At 45.0% G+C, this 18,918-nt stretch overlaps 1 protein-coding gene across 1 annotated transcript in view; it reads right to left on the reverse strand.

Moving 5' to 3' along the window:
* ABLIM1 (actin binding LIM protein 1) overlaps positions 1 to 14,691 on the reverse strand; it is a 185,328-nt gene extending 170,637 nt beyond the window's left edge. Inside the window, exon 1 of the mRNA XM_028149531.2 lies at positions 14,560 to 14,691. Coding sequence (XP_028005332.2) covers positions 14,560 to 14,593 — 34 coding nt within the window. The 5' untranslated portion in view covers positions 14,594 to 14,691. The remainder of the gene's footprint in view (positions 1 to 14,559) is intronic.
* Between the last annotated feature and the right edge of the window lie 4,227 nt (positions 14,692 to 18,918).

Here is an 18,918-nt window from a genome sequence, read left to right on the forward strand (position 1 = left end):
TCTTGAAAGTAAAGGTGGTCTCCCTCATTTCTGTGTCTGCTTCAGGGGAGGTGCTGCTCTAATCCTTATGAACATTGGACCTTAAAATGAATATTTCCTTAGGTTTTTCCGTGAAAAAACACTAAAATTGCCCATCTAGACTCAGTTTACTCAAACTGACATCTGCACATAAATGCCCGAACTTCTCAGCTTTTTGCATTAACTAAATGGTGCAACTCAGCAGTACTTCCTAGCATTCTAATTCAAGACACATGCGTTGTATTGATTAAAATTTCCAGTAACACAGCATAATGCTATTACTCAGCCTGCCAAGAAGAGAAGCAGTTTAAAAAAAAACAAAACAACCACTTACAGAAATCTTCAATTCATCAGAGAGAATGTGAAAATGTAGTAATTAATCTCACCTAAGAGAATACAAGTTTGCAGAGAACGGGAAATTGGATTCTAAAGAATACTATGCCTTCCACCATCTACCTCATCATTACAAACGTGCACCCTTCAGTAAAAATGCTCACAGAACAATCCGAATGGGCGCAGACCACGCTTTGTACAAAGGCAATTCAATCAGCATTGATTGAGCATTGCTTTGCAAACAGCCCTGTCCTAGGTATAAAATAGAACAAAGGACTCTGCTTTTTATCTTCTGATGGAAACCAAAGTAATCTTTTAAGGCGTCCAATATAGAGGCTCTCAAGACAAAGCGAACAAAAATAGCCTGTACCAGGATGAAGTGGGTGGTGGGTGTCTCCAATGGGACAGATGGAGCAATGGTGTGTGTGTGTGTGTGTGTGTGTGTGTGTGTGTGATTCCTTTATTTATTTATTTTCCAAGAGGAGAGAACTGCTTGGCACAATTAATTTTTAGACTCCCAGTGGCATATGGAGACATTCAGTGGCGGGGAGGCAGCCTCAAAATAGAAGACAGAGCAAATGGCAATGGCTGACAATATAAACGGGTAGGAAAAGAGCTTTTTAAGAATACGATTTACAAATGGCTTTAAAAGGATCATGTTAGAGTTGGAGAAAAAGTAACTACATGTGTGAAGGACCACAGAATCCGTGAAGCGACCAGAAACAAAGTCAGCTTGAGGAACACAGGCCCACGGAAACATCACACTGGTTAACTGACCAACCGCCCACCCCCCTCCCCCCAGCCCACATCCTCCCTGAATGCTGTCCCCCACCCCTTTAGGGTTACCGCTCTACAAAGCCTTCCCAACTCACAGCCCCATGAGTTTGCTCCTCTCTGAATTGCTACTTTATTCCTAAAATTTCAAACTTGATTTCTAATTGAGGGTCAAGTTATGTCAAATATCTCTTCGGCTATAGTCTCTTCTATTTCATTTTCTGATGTTGAATTAATACACTTCATTAGAGAAAAGTTGGGAAACCCTGAAAACTGAGAAGAAATGGAAGTAACACAAGCCTACCATCCAGAAACCACTGTTAATTCTTCCTTGTGTTTTCTTTCTTTTTTTTTAAAAAATATGAAATTGTTTATGCAGTTCAGATCACATTACCTATACAATTTATGACTCTAGTTTCAGAAAACATACCACCATATCATCCAAAGCTACTGTTATCATTTTTAGTGTTAAGTTTTTAATTGCATGGTATCTTAGATGCAGTAAAGTTCACAAATCTCCCATTTAACCACCTCCAGATCAAGATCTAGAACATTCCTAACACCTCAGAAGGTTCCTTTGTACCCATCAATACTACACCCCCTCCTCCCCGCTCACCCGTATTCTGGTCCGTATTCATAGTGGGGTAGTGTTGCTGGCTTTTGAACTTCAAGACAATTCACACAGTATGTCCTCTTCCATCAGTATGACGCCTGTTCAATTCATCCATGTTGTCCTATCAGTAGTTTCTGTTTTCATTGAGTAACATTCCATTGACAGAATGCACCACAACTAAGTTATCCATTCTCCTGTTTGGGAACATTTGTTTTTTTCCAGCTTGGGGCCATGACAAATAAAACTGCCAGGACTATTATTATACCAGCCCATCAGTAGACACACACACTCCTTTCTCCTGATTTGTACTTTATTATTTTTTTAAAATATATTTTATTGATTTTCTACAGAGAGGAAGGAAGAGGGATAGACAGTTAGAAACATCGATGAGAGAGAAACATCGATCAGCGGCCTCCTGCACACCCCGCACTGGGGATGCACCCACAACCAAGGTACATGCCCTTGACCGGAATCGAACCCGGGACCCTTCAGTCCGCAGGCCGACGCTCCATCCACTGAGCCAAACGGGCCTCGGCCTGATTTGTACTTTATATTCCCACCAGCAATGTCGCAGAATTCCAGTTGTTCCATATCCTTATAAATACTTAGTATTATCAGTCCTTTTAATTTTGGCCCTTCTGACAGATGCATAAGATTAATAAAATCTCACTGGGTTTTTAATGACTAAGGAGGATGAGATTCTTTTTAACATGCTTATTGGCATCGTGGGATATCCTCTTTTGTGAAGTACATGCCTTTGTGAAGCAGGGCTAACCGGCCTTTTTCTTATTGATCTGCGGGAGTTCTTGATATATATTAGATCTGAGTACTTTTTCAGACCAACATAATGCAACTACCTTCCCTTAGATGGTGGCTTGCCTATTCATTTTCTTAATGATGTCTTTTAATGAACAACTCGTAATTTTAATAAAATTCAATTTAGTAACGCTTTTTCTTTCCTGGCAAGGGATTGCTTTAGATGCTGTTTGGGGAATCTTTGTCTAACCCGCGGGTATGAAGATATTCTCCTGTGTTTTAGCCAGGAAGCCGGGTTGCTTCACTTTTCATGTTCTGAATCTGCCTCACTGGAATGTCTGTAAAGCGTGTGAGATGGACAGCCAAGGGCTCCAGCGCCCGTGATCAAAAAGCCCATCCTTTCCGCTCCTCTGCTGTAAGTCAAAGTGTGTGGGACGGTTTCTGGACCCTAGTCCCTGATTTCAGAGAGGAAGAGAGGAGGAGAGAGATAGAAACCTCAGTGATGAGAGAGAACCAGCTGTACGCCCCACACCAGGGACCGAGCCCGCAACCTGGGCATGTGCCCTGACTGGGAATCGAACCACAACCTCCTGATTCATAGATCGACGCTCAACTACCGAGCGATGATGACTGGGCCCTATTTCCTTTTATTTCCCAATTTAAAAAAATCTTTCCACCAACACCACTAGGCCATTCAGATCTACTCTAATCATTTTTTATTAAAGAGACCTTTACCACCTTCACTCACACTGCAATCCTTCAATGTTTGGTGTTTGCACAGGACAGGCCTCTTACGATGGCCTTCGCGAACAAGCATCCTCGCCCTCCCCTCCTGAAGCCTGTGTCCTCACTCACTGAGCTCCCGTCACAGGGGCATCTCTCAGTTCCCGGACTGTGCCGTACCCTGTTCTCACATCAGCCAGGGACCTCATACACCCTCCTCCCTCTGCCAGGCAGCCTGTGGCTCCCACCACTGTCACGTCCACTCCTGGTTACCACTTGGACCCAGCCTACACGTCACTTCCTCTGTGAAGCCTGCCTAGATGGATTCTTACACTAAATAGTTTCTCATGCTGCCACAGTTCACAATGATACAACCACCTGTGTAATGTCTGTCTTTCCAAAACCTGGAAGGAGCAGCATGAGAGCAGGGACCATAGCTACTGTTTTTCCAATTACAATGGCCAATAGTAGGTGTTTAATATTTATTTGACTCTTTTTGTTTGTTTCCATTAAAGATGAAATCCCTTGAGTTGCTTTGAAATTTTTATTGGGAAAAAAAAAGAGGTATTATGGGCAAAAATTGAGGCAAATGTATTCAGAGGGAAAAGATTAAAAAGATGAAGCAGGTTAGCTGGTGAGCAAACCATGGCTTATGGGGAACTCTGTATACACTTTTGGTTTCAATCCTTGAGAAGAAGTTGAGTAGTTACTATTTTAAATGTACATTTTAACTATAAAAAAATCTCGTATTCTTTGTCACTTTGTGTCCATGGAATTAGACTTGGGTTCAAGGTCTGAATCTGCCATGATATGAGGCAAGACACTTCTGAAAGCTACAGTGTTCTCCTTTGTAAAATGGGATAATAACAGAGTTGTTGAGACAATTAAAGAAGAGAGCATGACAGGTAAAGACAGAACATGCACATGTCACATAATAAGCACTCAAAGACTTTAGCTATCTTAATTATTGTGATTCTTCATGTTACTGTGGAAGTGAAGGAGCCAGAACAGCAACACACTGCTGAAACCTTCAAAACCAGAAATTTATACGAAGACTCCGAGAGTCATAAAGAGACTAAAAATAAGTTTTTCTTACTCATAAAGAGACAGAGCATCAGCAAGTTGATGGCAAGGCTGGATCTTGGGGAGTTTCTTGGCAGATCCTTGACTTAATCCCCCTCTGGGGCTCTCTTGCTATGTGAACACGAGGCTTTCTTCACGGCTACCACAAGATGGTAGCAAGTCCTCCTTGTCTGTTTGGTGAGAACTAGATGTTCCCTGTGTCCCGGGGTACCCGCGTACCCACAGTCATTGAGGAGCTGTCATCATTGATGGATGGCCCCATGTTGGTGATTCTCAGGCTGAAACCTACACTGTAACACAAATAATACTATAGGACTGTAGTCAGCAAACTGCGGCTCGAGAGCCACATGCGGCTCTTTGGCCCCTTGAGTGTGGCTCTTCCACAAAAGACCACGGCCTGGGCGAGTCTATTTTGAAGAAGTGGCGTTAGAAGAAGTTTAAGTTTAAAAAATTTGGCTCCCAAAAGAAATTTCAATCGTACTGTTGATATTTGGCTCTGTTGACTAATGAGTTTGCCGACCACTGCACTAGACCGCTGCTCTTCATATTTATTTACATACATTATCTCCTGGGATGCTTACAATGACTTTATACATGTTTTCATGTCATTGCCTTAAGAAAGCACTACAAATTGGTTTGCTTAAACAACAGACATGTATTGTCTCTCAGTTCTGGAGCTAGAAGTGCAAGATCAAGGCTCTGATATGAGCAGGGCTGGTGCCTTCTGAGAGGTGTGAGGGACAATCTGCTCCAGGCTCTCCCCACCCCCACCCCGGCCTCTGGCAGCCTCAGGTGTTGCGTGGCTCGTAGCTGGTTCCCTCCCTGAATCTCACATCGTTTCCCCTCTATCTTTGTCTCTGCACCCACATTTCCATGTTTGATAAAGTCACTAGTCACATGGAATTAGGACCCATGCTGGTGACCTTATTTTAACTTGATCATCTGCAAAGACTCTCTATCCAAATAAGGTCCCATTCACAGACAGGGGCGGGGAGGGGGCGGGTAGGGAGGTTAGAACCTCAACATATTTTACAGGAACACAATTCAACACACAACAGTAAGAAAATAAATGAGCTGAAATAGAGGAAAGAGAACTTCTCAAGAAAAGAAGAACAAATAATGAACATAACAAATTAAAGAGAGAAGGAGATAATCAGTAATAGTGAGAGTGGATTTATGTGATTATGTTACCTGGGAAAATGGTGTTTTTCCAAGAAACTCAGGGGTTTTCAAATTATTGTGTTCTCAAAACCTCTCAAGAATTCCTTTTAATTTTATTGCTAACCTCAGGTATAATGACTAGGAATGGAGGGTTCTAACACCTTTCATAGTGTGGTTTTAATTGTATGAATTTAAAATCAAGAGGGATGCCCTGACCGGTTTGGCTCAGTGAATAGAGCGTCGGCCTGGGGACTGAAGGGTCCCAGGTTCTATTCTGGTCAAGGGCATGTACCTTGGTTGCGGGCACATCCCCAGTAGGGAGTGTGCAGGAGGCAGCTGATTGATGTTTCTCTCTCATCGATGTTTCTAACTCTCTATCCCTCTCCCTTCCTCTCTGTAAAAAATCAATAAAATATATTTAAAAATAAATAAATAAATAAATAAAATCAAGAGGGAGGGTAGTTACCTTGGGAAAGATCCTCTTATGTCTGAGGAGACTAGCTCCTCCCTCTGGGACCCCTGGAACATTGATTGACACTCTGCTCTACTTGCCTATGGCTGCTGCTGGTCCCTCAGCACCACAAAGGAAAGAATCATAGCGACCGTGTTCCTAGTTGCACCCCCAGATCCTAACAGTGACAGGTGTGCTCAGTCACTGTGCCAGGAGCTCAGTAAATAATACTGAAATGAGGTGCGTTGGGGGAAGCAATACCTTCTGGACTCCCTTTCTGTGTGTATTCTGACATCTCCATCAGGCGAGAAAAAACAAGAAACCCCTGAAAAAAATATGAGGCTTTAGAAAACCTTTAATAGAATTAAGACTCTTATCCAAGGGGCATTCCTCATTCCCATCTTTCCTGAAGCGATATTCCAAATGCTCCAGTATCTGGACTTAATCAGAAGAAATATAAAGTGCAGGCTCAGGACAATAAGCTGACTGTAATTGAATAAACAGGAATTAATGACTTCTAGCAAATGAAACGCCACCCCTTTATTTTCTAACAGTATTCTGAGCTTTTTTCCTATCTTCAAATATGGGGGAGACATGAAGATTTCTAAGTAAAATCTAAGTGAAATAGAACTGAGGCAGAAAAATACCCATTTGAATCCTGCATATTGTTTCTTAAATACTCAAAAATAAATCATCCCTATTAATTCTGTTAGTTCCTTTATATAAATCTAGGTCATACCAATCAAATAAAATGTTTTAAGTGGCATAAAATCAAATCATTTTAGCTAGGTATTTCTTTCATTTTATTTCTAAACCTTTTTTTTTTTTCTCATTCTCCAGCTAAACAAAAACACTAACATTCTCGGTAAACACGTTTTCAAACAGGCTTTCAGAAACAATCTGTAGCAAGTAATATTTTGGAAGAGCGGTGAGTTTTCATTCCCACTGAAGCACCTGAACCTGTTGGAACGTTTATCTATTGAATGACCATATAGTTTCCTGACTTCATCTCTAAAGCACATCTTGTTAAGCTAATCTTTATTGCCTTTGAAACCATTGATCCTTTTTCAAAACGTCTTCAATAACGGACTCTTCTTCTTTTCAATATTCTAGGCCAGTGGTCTATAAACTAATTTCCTCTGTCTGGTTTTACAAATAAGGTTTTTTGTGTTGTTTTTTTAAAAAGAATATTTTTATTGATTTCAGAGAGGAAGGGAGAGGGAGAAAGATAGAAACATCAATGATGAGAGAGTATCATTGATCAGCTACCTCCTGCATACCCCACACTGGGGATCGAGCCTGAAATCTGGTCATATGCCCCGACCAGGAATCAAACCTCGACCTCTTGGTTCATAGGTCAATGCTCAACCACTGAGCCACTCTGGCTGGGTTACAGATAAGTTTTTAATAGAACACAGTCGTGTCCACTCACTTACGTATAACCTATGGCCGCTTTTGTGCTAAAACCACAGTTGAACAGTCACAACTGAGACCATTTGGCTCACAAAAGCTAAAATACTATCTTGTTCTTTACAGAAAAGCTTAGCTTCAGGCTAGTCACACACAGTGTTCACATCTTCTATTGGCTAGCTCTTTGCTCTAGTAACATCTTATTCATTGGTTTCATCTGAGATCATTTCTTCAAGTACGGTTAGGAAGGTCCCTGAGGGTCATAGCTTTAATTTTGTAATCAAAAATGAAAAATGTCAGCTTACCTGGACATGAGTCTCAGGAAGTGCACATTCACGCCAATGCTACTGCTACTGCAAAGATGGTAGGGCAGATTACATCAGTGGCCCTAATCTATCACCTCCCTGTTGTCCAAGCCCTCTGCCAAGGAACTTCACAATCTCCTCCCACTTTGAAACTGGGCTTCACCATGTGACTTGCTCTGGCCTATACAATAAGGAGGAAGTGACCGTGTGGGAGTTTTGAGCTTAGCACTCAACAGATCACGCACGTTTCTGCTTGACCTCCTGACCTTCTGCTTCAATGTCATGAGGACATGGCTGGGTTAACCTGCTGGTCCCAAGAGGAGGACGAGAGATGTGTGGAGTAGAACTATCCCTGAATAGGGTAAGCCCTTCAAAGTGCCCACCAGTTCAGCCTAAAGCAGCTGACCATGGAATACCTGGCGGACCCATGAGAAATGAGAATGATGTTGCTTTAAATTTCTGAATTTTGGGACGGTTTATGAAGCAGCTATAGCTAACTGATACAAGTGTACCCTGCCTGAAAATACTGTAGAACGTGTTTTTTTTTTGGAACCTTTAAAGGGAAAACTGAAAAAGTTAACTAATCATTACTGAGATCTCGGAAAGATATAAAAATCATAGTTTCTAACATCACTGAACTTATATCTCTGTTGTAGGAGATAAAAGAAAGTGTGGGATAATTAGAGCATAAGACAGTAATTGAGTGCCAAAGTCTACAGAAACCTGGAGCTTCTGGTTAGACACAGTTCTGTGAACACGTGTTTATCTCCATGCCTGCGCAAACCCCCAAAGAATGAGAGTGGAACAACTGTCGACAAGAGATGTCGACACAGTTTTGGAGCTAGAAAGTCAATGAATGACATAAGCAAAGAGGGAAAGACTGAAACTTAGCCCGGAGGGGAGATTTCAACTGGGGCAAGTGGGGAGAGGCCTGGTGCTGGGGGCTGCAGGGACCGGCTGAAGGAAGAGATGGCTAAAACAGCAAAGAGGACGGTGGGTTGACAGTCTTCATGGTAAAGAGTGACGTCTCATTTTCCCCTCCCCTTCACTCTGCCAGGACACCAACCCTCAATGACACTGAAGAGGACACGAGGTGCTGTGCCAACCTGGAAGATCTCTCGTCCCTTTCCCTGTATGTGGAGATGGGGTGCAAGAGAGGCGGCAACCTCCTTCAGCTCTTTCCAGCTGTTTATCCGGGTACTTAAAGCCATCTCTCTAAATAAGATGCTTATATGGTCATTCAACATTTTTTTCTCATTATAGACATGATCTATCGATTTACTACAAACGATTAGGATTGAACTCTTCAACATTCTTCACAATAGGTAACGTCTGAAGTGCGAAGTCTAGAATTGCACTCTGAACTTACCTTTCAAAGCCATCCTGTGTCAGGTATTAGAGGAAACCATTGAAATAGATGGACAAAGAGCTGCACTTAGGAATGGGGGATGGATCAAGGAACTGCCCATTTTCTAAATAAGCTTTACCATACTACTTGGTTTTTCCTTTTCATTTGATCAATTTTTATTTTGTCTCTGTGTCAGGCACTGTACTAGAAAGATACTGATACACAGTGATGAACGGCTTAGACACTTTCTTCCTTCATGGAGCCTACAGCCTAGTGGATGAGTAACCCAGGGACAGGGAATAGTGACCTCAAGCATTTGAACCATTTGCACCTTACCCTTCATTCCATGCTCTGCTCCTCTAGTTAGCTCTAGGGCAGGGGTCAACGAACTATGGCCCACACGCTGCTTTTGTCTTACTCCCAGCTAAGACTGGGCCTGTTTTTGTTTGTTTCTTTTTCATTTTTAAAGGGTTAGAAAGAGAGAGGGGGCAGAAGGGTGGGACAGTAGCAGTGGCGGCATAGATAATAGATCCTGTAAAACCTAAAATGTTACCATCTGGTTCTTTACCGGAAAAGGTTGCTGACTCTTGTTCTGGGGGCTTACCAGACCTCTCTCGAGCACTATTAATTATTTCCCCCACACAGAGCAAATTAGATCTATTTTCAACCTTTTCATAGATTGCAAGTTTATTCAATCATGCCAGAGAAGAAGGTCAAATGTCCCACTTAGAAAGGCCACATTGTGTAACAGAGATGCCACAGTTGCTGTCATCACAGGGAGTCGGAACAGAAAAACGAGAATCCTTGGCACTCACTCCTTTGTCTCCCACTCATGGGAGAAGACACGGTTCGACTTTTAAAACTAGGAACATGCATGACGCTGACGAAAAGGAAGTGAACAGCTAAAAGCAATAATGGTCGTGTTACTCCCTCCATGTGAAAGGTGGTCGAGGAGAACGTTTTGCCTTCCCTATTGGGTTTGAAATTTCTATAATAAAAGCGTATTCTGCCACAATTCGTATAATAAAAAGTAAGCGACATAAAATATACATATTAAAATGAAATAACCGAAGGAGAATCAAGACTCTGGATTCCAAAGCACTACGCAATAATATAAATAATTGGGAAGCGTCTGGATTTCGTAGGTGGCGCTGTAATTGCTAATTACATAAGCCACTCATTACCACAGGCGAGGCACTGTGCGATGGGTTTTAGACAAGCTCATTTAATCCTCCCAAGCACATAAAGCAGACTTGGGTTCAAGCTCCATTTTATAGACGAGGCTTGGGGAAGTTGAGGCACTTGCCCAAGGTTACATGGCTAGTAGGTATCAAAGCTGAGATGTGAACCAAACCTCTCTGTCTCTAGAACTCAAGACCCTGACATTGTGTTCAGAGAGAACACGCTTTCCTTTTGCAAGCGCACAATCACACGGTTATGTCGGAAGAAGGTAACTCTGAAATTCACCAGAGTAGCCATTTTAGCAAGGGGAAAATACATCCCAATCCCTGTGGCTCTGGCAGGGAGGAGGGGCAGGGAGGGGTCCTGAGGAGCAGAGGCCGCCTGCCCTCATGATGGAGCCATGGTACAGAGTGACCTGTGGTCAGAGTGTGCCCCATGAAGCCAGTGGGGTCATCTATATCCCAAAGAGCACCAGGTCTTCCCTCCCTGTCCCTCCTTCCCCCCCCCCACACCCACCCCAGCATCCCAACCTGCTTAGGTGATCACAGCCTCTTCCATCTTGTGTCCCCAGCCTTGCGCTCTTCACCCTGCCCAGGTCCTTACTAATTTCCCATGTTGGTGAGCTGCCCAGCACATCTTTGGCACCTACGTGCCAGGGATCCTTCCAAGGTTATAGATTCTAAATGACAGAGATTTATTCTGAACAGCACCTAGCTCAATGCTTGCCACCTGCTGAAAGATGCTTAGTAAACTAACAACAGACAGAATGCTAACGAGCTGCTCCAATGCCAAGTCCAAGGAGGGCTCCATGACACATCGGTGCCCCCTCCCTGATGAAGCTACCAATTAGAGGCAGACTACTGCAGTGAGAGTGCCTTTAAAGTAATAACAGGAATAATGAATAATAATAATAAAGACGTGGGTGAGGCCAAGTAAAATGGGTAATTTAAGTCAGGAACCTGAATATGCAACTTGAGTATTCACATAGCCAGAAACACCTTATATATGAAAAATAGGGAGAATAAACCATTTAAAAATAGTCAGTGGGGTGCACTTTCTATCAAATAGTACCATCCCATCATATAAGGGGAAAATACATCCCCTTATATTAGCAGTTATAGTTCTACTTATTTGACAGTTCTTCCCATCAAATAGTACGATGCTCAGGGTGACTTTTTTCCAACAGCAGTGTGCATCCACTTCACCTTCTAACTCTAAACCACATCAATGTACAGGTCAGCACGAGGCGTGGTTCCCATGCCATCATAAAGGGGAGTAATTCTGGGCCTGGGGAGTTTCTATTCCCTTAAGATCTTCAAGGAAGCCTGGTGTAGGGAACCTGTGAATGCTGGCTGCGGGGGAGGGAGACTCGACAGGCACTCTCAAGGCCTGTTCTTTTTTTTAATAATATATTTTTATTGATTTCCGAGAGGAAGGGAGAGGGAGGAGGCATGGCAACATCAAGGATGAAAGAGAATCATTGATAGGCTGCCTCCTGCACACCTCCTACTGGGGATTGAGCCTGCAACCCGGGCATGTGCTCTGACCAGGAATTGAACCGTGACCTCCTGGTTCATAGGTCAGCGCTCAACCACGGGCAGGGCAAGGCCTGTTCTGTTGTTAGCTGGTTTATGCAAACCCGATGCTCAGTGGTCCTCGGGCATGTCCCTGCCATGCCATGCTCTAATTGACCCACTGGTCACTGACCTTGGCAGAGCTCATTTGCGGTGGCAGCTGTAACTGCTGTTAAAGCAGAAAAACCTGTCCAGCCTTCCACTCTCTCACATGAAACCTAAAAAGTGCTCATCAGCACATTGCACTCCCCCCACCCCCTTTTTAGAAATGAATGGCCTTTAGAGACAAGTTTTGTTAAATTCCCATGTTCTGAATGAATACCCTACCGACCACCCCAACCTTTAAAGTATGTCAGTGATGGAGAAGTACATGTCAGCAGTTGGATTTTACTATAAAAGAGAGGGCTGGTATCTCATATGCCCTAACGAAGTGTATGTAAAGACTTGCTCTAAGCATATCCTTTAAAGCAGAAGGTAGTAGATCTCTGAGTCTAAGTCTGACACCAACAGCCATCTAACTAACCAGCTTATGCCTTCAAGACGCGGCCACAGAGGGACCGGAGGAGGGGCTCTCGTTAAAGAGGGATGGGTGAGCCGGTGAAAACTGTGGCTGTAAAGCATCAGGGACACAGCCACGAGAATAAGAGACAAAATTTAAGCACGGGCAAACTTATTCATTATATACCCTTTCAAAATATCCATTTATTAAAAAATGGTAAGTAAAATACTTTGTCAATATTCCCTATGGCGAGTACCTTTAAAACAATGCAGAGTATTGTTTTAAACCCGTGTGTTTCAAACATAAGGTGCGCCTGGACAATTTGCCAACTTCCAATTTCATTACGACTGAGATTCAAGTCAACTGGGGAGTGTTCCAGGATGCACTTCCCGTAGGTTCCAGCTGGCAGCAAATGGAAAGGTTTCAAATGCCTTAACTACATTCCATGGAGAGGAAAAGGGGAGAGCAGCAAAAAGCAGAGAAAAGAAATAAAATGTCTTGTCTTTCCACTTTGATCTCTCTCTATAGACATAGGTAGATATAGATGATATAGATATATAGATACATAGATACATAGATATAGATATAGATATAGATATAGATATAGATATAGATGTATAGGTGTATAGGTGTATAGGTGTATAGATGGATGGATGGATGGATGGATGGATGGATGGATAGATAGATAGATAGATAGATAGATAGATATAGATGATAGATAGATAGATAGATAGATAGATAGATAGAGATAGATGTATGACTTACTCTGCTTACTTATAATCTCTCTGCCATGTAGGATTTTCTAAAACCTGCCCTATCTTTCCTAGAAATGAAAACTAACACCCATTCTTTTTACAGTGTAAGGAAAACAGAGGGTTTCAAATTTATTCAAATAGACATACAGACATCGTTAGATATTCTAATTTCATCTCTAAGGCCCCTTTCAGTTAGAAAAAGCCTTTGAATCAGTTTCCAAACTCAAACTACCAGTCAGTAATACATTCTTGCTAATTACCACGCACCGGGCTACCAGTACAATTCCGAGTCTGTCTTCCAGGACAGCCGGAGAGCGTCCAGGAACCTTGAGGCCTTTTGTGAATACCCGGAGAGGTTACACCTGGAAAGGACAGGGAGGGAGACATCGGGGCGGAGTTCTCGGCTCTCTGCCCACACAGGGCCTGTTGTCAGCTTTAGATTTTACGATGCTGATGTTTGTCAACTTGTGTCTTCCCAGTACATGACGGAGGCAGGTCAATAAATACGAAAGCACGTTTCCAGATTTTCCTATCCGCATCCTCTTTTAAAATAATTTCCATTTCAGGAGAAACTTTTATGGCACAAGAAGCCGCCATGAATTATTCATCAGCTGCAGAGTGTGCCAACCCCCAGCCCCTGGGCCTCTCAACATGTGTGTGCATGTGCCGCGCAGCGTCCTCGGGCTCCAGCCCTACCAGTCCCGGGTGGGAAGGCGGCGCTGGGCTCCGTCCTGGCGAACGGAGAAGACTAGGCACTCGGAAGTGAAGGCGGGAGGGCGCAAAGCCTGTCTACCTTACATGGAATTACCCACCAGCTTACTTCGCAGAAACCAAAATAAGTTACAATCTCTTCTCTCAAGGGGCCTCGTATCAAAAGAAACAGCACGAATCGACACAGTGTGCTGGTTGTGATGGAACAGCCAGCAAGACTGCAGTGGGCTGCCTCTGAGGCCGGGGGCTGCCTGCAGGTCCCTGGGGACCGGAGCAGGAGGCGCTGGGCCGTGCCCGCAGCCAGCCAGCCTCAGCAGGGAATGAACTTGCCTGTCAGAGACAACTGTAAGGGAAGCCTTCCGGGGGCCACGTCCAAGTCCAAACAAAGCACCCTGTGTGCCCCACCCAAGGAGACAAAGCTCCATCCACAGGGGGATGAAAGAATTCACTGCAGAGCTGTGTTAACACAGGTGCTGCCACGGGAATGGGGGAAGTGAGAAAAGAGCGGGTGAGCAGAAATACCGGTAGAATCAGAGGGGTTTCCCCAGTCACCGACGGCTCTTGTTAAAGTGCTCCAACAGACCACGCCGCCTACATGTAACTAACATAGCCCAACTCCTGCTACAAAACAGACATGTCAACTTTAAATTCCCATTATATTCATATCTGTAAATATGCCGACATCTAAGATATGCATTTTATACAAATATGTATCGTGCACACACATAGATCAGAGTGCTAACATATTATAACAAGCAAAGAATCACTTTAACCAGAGACAAGCCCCAGCATCCCTCCCCATCTTGAAAGACAGGGTCTAGGTCAGACAGGACATATGCGAGTTACAAAATGGACCGTCAAACCTTGGTCGCCCCCGACAGCAGGCTCGGGGTCCATGAGCGGAGCCGCCTCCCCCGGGCCCGGGCGTGCACAGCCCTGGGAGCTCGGGCTCTTCGCTAGGGGCCGGCGCACGGAAGGACGGACGGCGTCCGCTCCTCAAGGGAGAGGCTTGGTGGGGCCCTGGCTGGCCTCCCGGGAGTTTGTGGGCTGAGCTGGGCTCCAGCGAGGGGTGTGCCACCCAGAGGGTGTGCCACAGTGTAGCTCAGGAAGAATGAGGAGTTTCCTGCATGATGCTAGCTCCTTCTTTTTTTTTTATTTTATTGATTTTTCTACAGAGAGGAAGGGAGAGGGATAGAGTTAGAAACATCAGAGAGAAACATCGACCAGCTGCCTCCTGCACACCCCCCACTGGGGATATGCCCGCAACCAAGGTACATGCCCTTGACCGGAATCGAACCTGGGACCCTTCAGTCCGCAGGCCGACGCTCTATCCACTGAGCCAAACCGGTTTCGGCCTAGCTCCTTCTTCATGTACGGAACCCACAAACCCTTATTCTCTGCCCCCCTCCGTCTCCTCCTGGTTCTAAAGACCGGGGCAGCTGCTGACACACCTGGAAGAAACTGTCCGGCCTGGAGGCCGCTATCAGCATGCACCCCGGATTCTCCTCCACCCTGCACAATCGGGGACCCAGATTTTGGTCGCTGTCATCCCACAATAACGCAAACACACAAGACAAAGAAAGAAAAGGGTGGATTCCCCCATGCCTCCTGCCTCCTCTTTTCGTTTAATGAATTACCATCTCACCAGATGGGCTTTTTATTATTATTATTATTATTATTTTAAATACTAGGATTTCACAAAAATGCTGTGAACAGGGAGTTGCCTTTTACTACCACCCTGAGTGTCCAGCGTGGCTTCAGATGTTGTTCCAGGACCAAACGCTGGTGTGAGACAAGGCCTGGGTGCTGAGTTCCTTTACCGGAGGCCCAGGCTGCCTGAAAACAATGACCTCATCCGGAAAGGCTCAGGAAAGAGGCATTTTTTCCCCCCCGGCCAGCAGTGCCCCGGCGCGGGGTTGGATTCCCCGCCACCCACAGTCCAAAGTTTCTCCCTGCTCTTTCCGAACACTGGAGCTTTTGCAAACTGGAAATGCTGCAGAGACACAGTTTAAATGGGAAAAGACACTTAGGACAAAACATTTCCAGCCTCAGAGGCGGGTACTGGCTAAGAGGCAGACGGAAACTGGCATCATGGTTTTAAGTGCGATCATTTCACTCCTGCAATCCAGACGTAAATCCCAGCTCCCACCGTCTCCCCACGGACAGACTGTGCAGTCCCACTGCTTAGATATGAAGTTGGAGTGATGGAACGGTCCCAGCTCACTCTCTTCCTGTCTGGGTGGGGTTTTTTTGTTGTTTTATTTTGAAATGGCTCTGGGGAGAGCCAGACCCATGGCTCTCCGCCTCCCCGCTCCAGGCCAGGCCACTGCCTGCAAGTTTCTGCCCCTGATAAGGTCCTCCTGACTTGGCCGAAGCGCCAGGCGCCAGATGAAGGCGCACGGCTGGAGGGCTCATTGATAACATGCTTGGCGTTGCAGACCTGTCACGGGCTGGCGGCTGCCCCAGGCCCGCTGCATCTATTGAAATCTGATTGCGCCTGATGCTTAGCATTCGCCTGACAGTAAGTCCCTGCTTTAGCCCTAGTGTTTTTTGTTCGTGTCTCGGGATTCTTACCATAAGGAGGGAACAGAAGTCTTTACAGTTGTGTGTGTGTGTGTTTTATCTCTGGAGCCTTCATTCTGGACGTAATGGACCCCAGTTTTTCCTGCTCCCTTGAAATCTCCGATTATCATTCAGAGCTGATTGGAAATGAAAGGGGGAAGAAGAAACCACGCATAGTGCTGTAGCTATTTTCTGGGGCTAATACAGAATTCTAGTTTAAAAGCAACTTGCACCAGTTTCTGGCTTTTTCCAAGGCAGGGTGGCCTGGGAGGAAAGGCGTGAGGGGGGGGGGGGAGGGGGGGGGAGGGAAGGCGGTGCAAGAGGCAATCCAATATTGAAACTGACTTTTTGAACAGTTAGCCAATAAAGGAGTTCCTTCCTAGTCACGGTCCCCCAAATTTGACTTATTGGTTGAGCCAGAGATAATTAGATTGGCAATGTATTAGATTCCAGAAACCAACCGCTTAAACACGGTTTAAAATGCACAACTATTTCCTAATCAAATGGCAATGATAGCCCTCCAATGTCATTTGCAAATCAGAGATACTGCTCTGTGTTCTTCACTGGGCAACGCAGTCATCTTAGGAGCCTGGAGGAGTCTGCACACCACCATGCACCCCGGAACCCTGCCTGAAAAGCAACTGTCAGCCAGAACGCTTAACACACAAGAAATGCTGCAAATTGCATAGGCACCGGTACTCGAGAAATGCTTGATTAAACACCATTAAACAGGTTCCTTAACTGCGGTCTTCTCAGAGACATGACTAGGCCCATGTGTGCCCTGTAACTTTAAAAGAATAGGGTCAGAAGCACTTTCCAAATTTATTTGACCAGCAAGCCCCCGCCCCCAGCACAAATATTAACTTCCCACAAAGCCGAGTTTGGAAAACATTGCTCCAGGGAAGGAGAGAGCAAGAAGGGATGTTAGAGATCGTTTATTTCACAGCATCAAAGAGGAGAAGTCTTAAAGCCAGAGGAGGTTAGGGAATATCGAGTTAGGGTCTGGGTTCTTCTTTCTTTCCTTACTGAATGTTTAAGAAATTCAATTTTCCTCTTTCCCAATGGAATCATTTCTCTTACGGAATTCAATCTGCTTGAAGTTTCTGTCTCTTCGGCTTAGTTTAAAGGCCACACTGAATGTCTGAGGAGGACAGTTCTGCCCGGCAACATTTGGGTCTGCTATTTGGAGGGGCGTGATAGGCCAGTTTGGGGTGTGGTCCCAGTGATGGTACCACCACGCCCCAATAACACAGATGCCACACGTTCTCAGGCACACAGCGCGTCTGACAACACGTTCTGTTGAAAGGCCCGGCCTAGGTCGGCTTTGCGATGACAGAATAGGACACGGGGCCTGCCCTAACGCAATTTATGCCAAGGCTGAGAGGGAAGAGCGGCTAACAGTAACAAAACATGCACAGGGCCCTGCCCTCGTCTTTTAAACTAAGCAGAAGAGACAGAAATGTCAAGCAAATTGAATTCCCTAAGAAAAACGATGCCACTGGGAAAGAGGAAAACTAAGTTTCTTAAAAGGTCCTATTCAATAAGGAAGAGGAACCTAGACCCCAACTAGGAAGACACAGGAAAAAGGTGAAGTACCGATTTGTCATTTCCCTTGAACTTGTGTTCCAATGACGTTGCCAATGATAACGATACGGGGAAACTGGACTGGAACGCGTGGTGTTCGCCTGGGCAGGATGGTTCCCGGGCTCTTGCTCAGGGAGTCGAAGAATGAAACCACGGACAAAAGGTGGTATAGTAAAAGGTGGAAATTTATTGAGAAACAAGCACAGACTCCCATGTGGGGAGGGGGAAAGAGTCACCCTGAGTCCCTTTTCTCTATGGTTTATAAAGGCTGCAGATCTTTGTGCCTTGACATTCCCTCTGATTGGTCACTATCCCCTCTGATTGGTCACTATCCCCTCTGATTTGTCACTATCCCCTCTGATTTGGTCACTATAGCAACGTCAGAGTTCAAACCTCCTGTGAGGTACCCTGAGGTTCCCTCCTTCTTCTCCCTTATTGTTTTCTTATTCCCTCTGGGCTTTCCTCTTCCCTCTGAATGAGGGGCTTCCTTCTCTTTATTCTGTAAATGTATATTTTCTGCCGCTCCCAGCTCCCTTAGTCTATGGAAATGCACCCTCTGCAGCTCTGTAGCCCTGTGCTTTTTCCATGGACCCCTTCATTCCTAAAATTTCCTAAACTTGCCTGTTACACCCCTAAAAACTCCTTTTAATAATGTAATAATGTTGAAGAAACGGGGTGCAGAGCAGATAAAAGAAGGGTCTCTTTCGTGAAGCTTTGCACAACCCAAAGCAAAGGGCTTCAAATTTCAGTCTGGGAAGTCAACAGCTTGTTGGGGTGCCAGGCTCTTTGGCAAACCAGAACTTCCAGATTTTTGTTGCCCTCACTTGTGACAACCGGTGCTTATCGGCATATCTCAGCTACCATCCTACGCAACATTCTCCTCACACACCTGTGAAGGTCTCCTAGTTGCAGTCTCTCCGTTGTCAATGCGATGAGAACTGGGCTGGATTAGTCAAAATCTTGCCCTGCTAGCACCAGTGTCATGAAGTCAAAGCCAGGTTTTAGAATCCAGGATCAGGGCTGCTCGCCCAGGCCCCAGGCCGTGCCTCCCTCCGCTGTCCCCGCGGGCAGCAGGG

The sequence above is a fragment of the Eptesicus fuscus genome, chromosome 17 (assembly GCF_027574615.1).
Source record: "Eptesicus fuscus isolate TK198812 chromosome 17, DD_ASM_mEF_20220401, whole genome shotgun sequence".
Classification (NCBI taxonomy): Eukaryota; Metazoa; Chordata; class Mammalia; order Chiroptera; family Vespertilionidae; genus Eptesicus; species Eptesicus fuscus.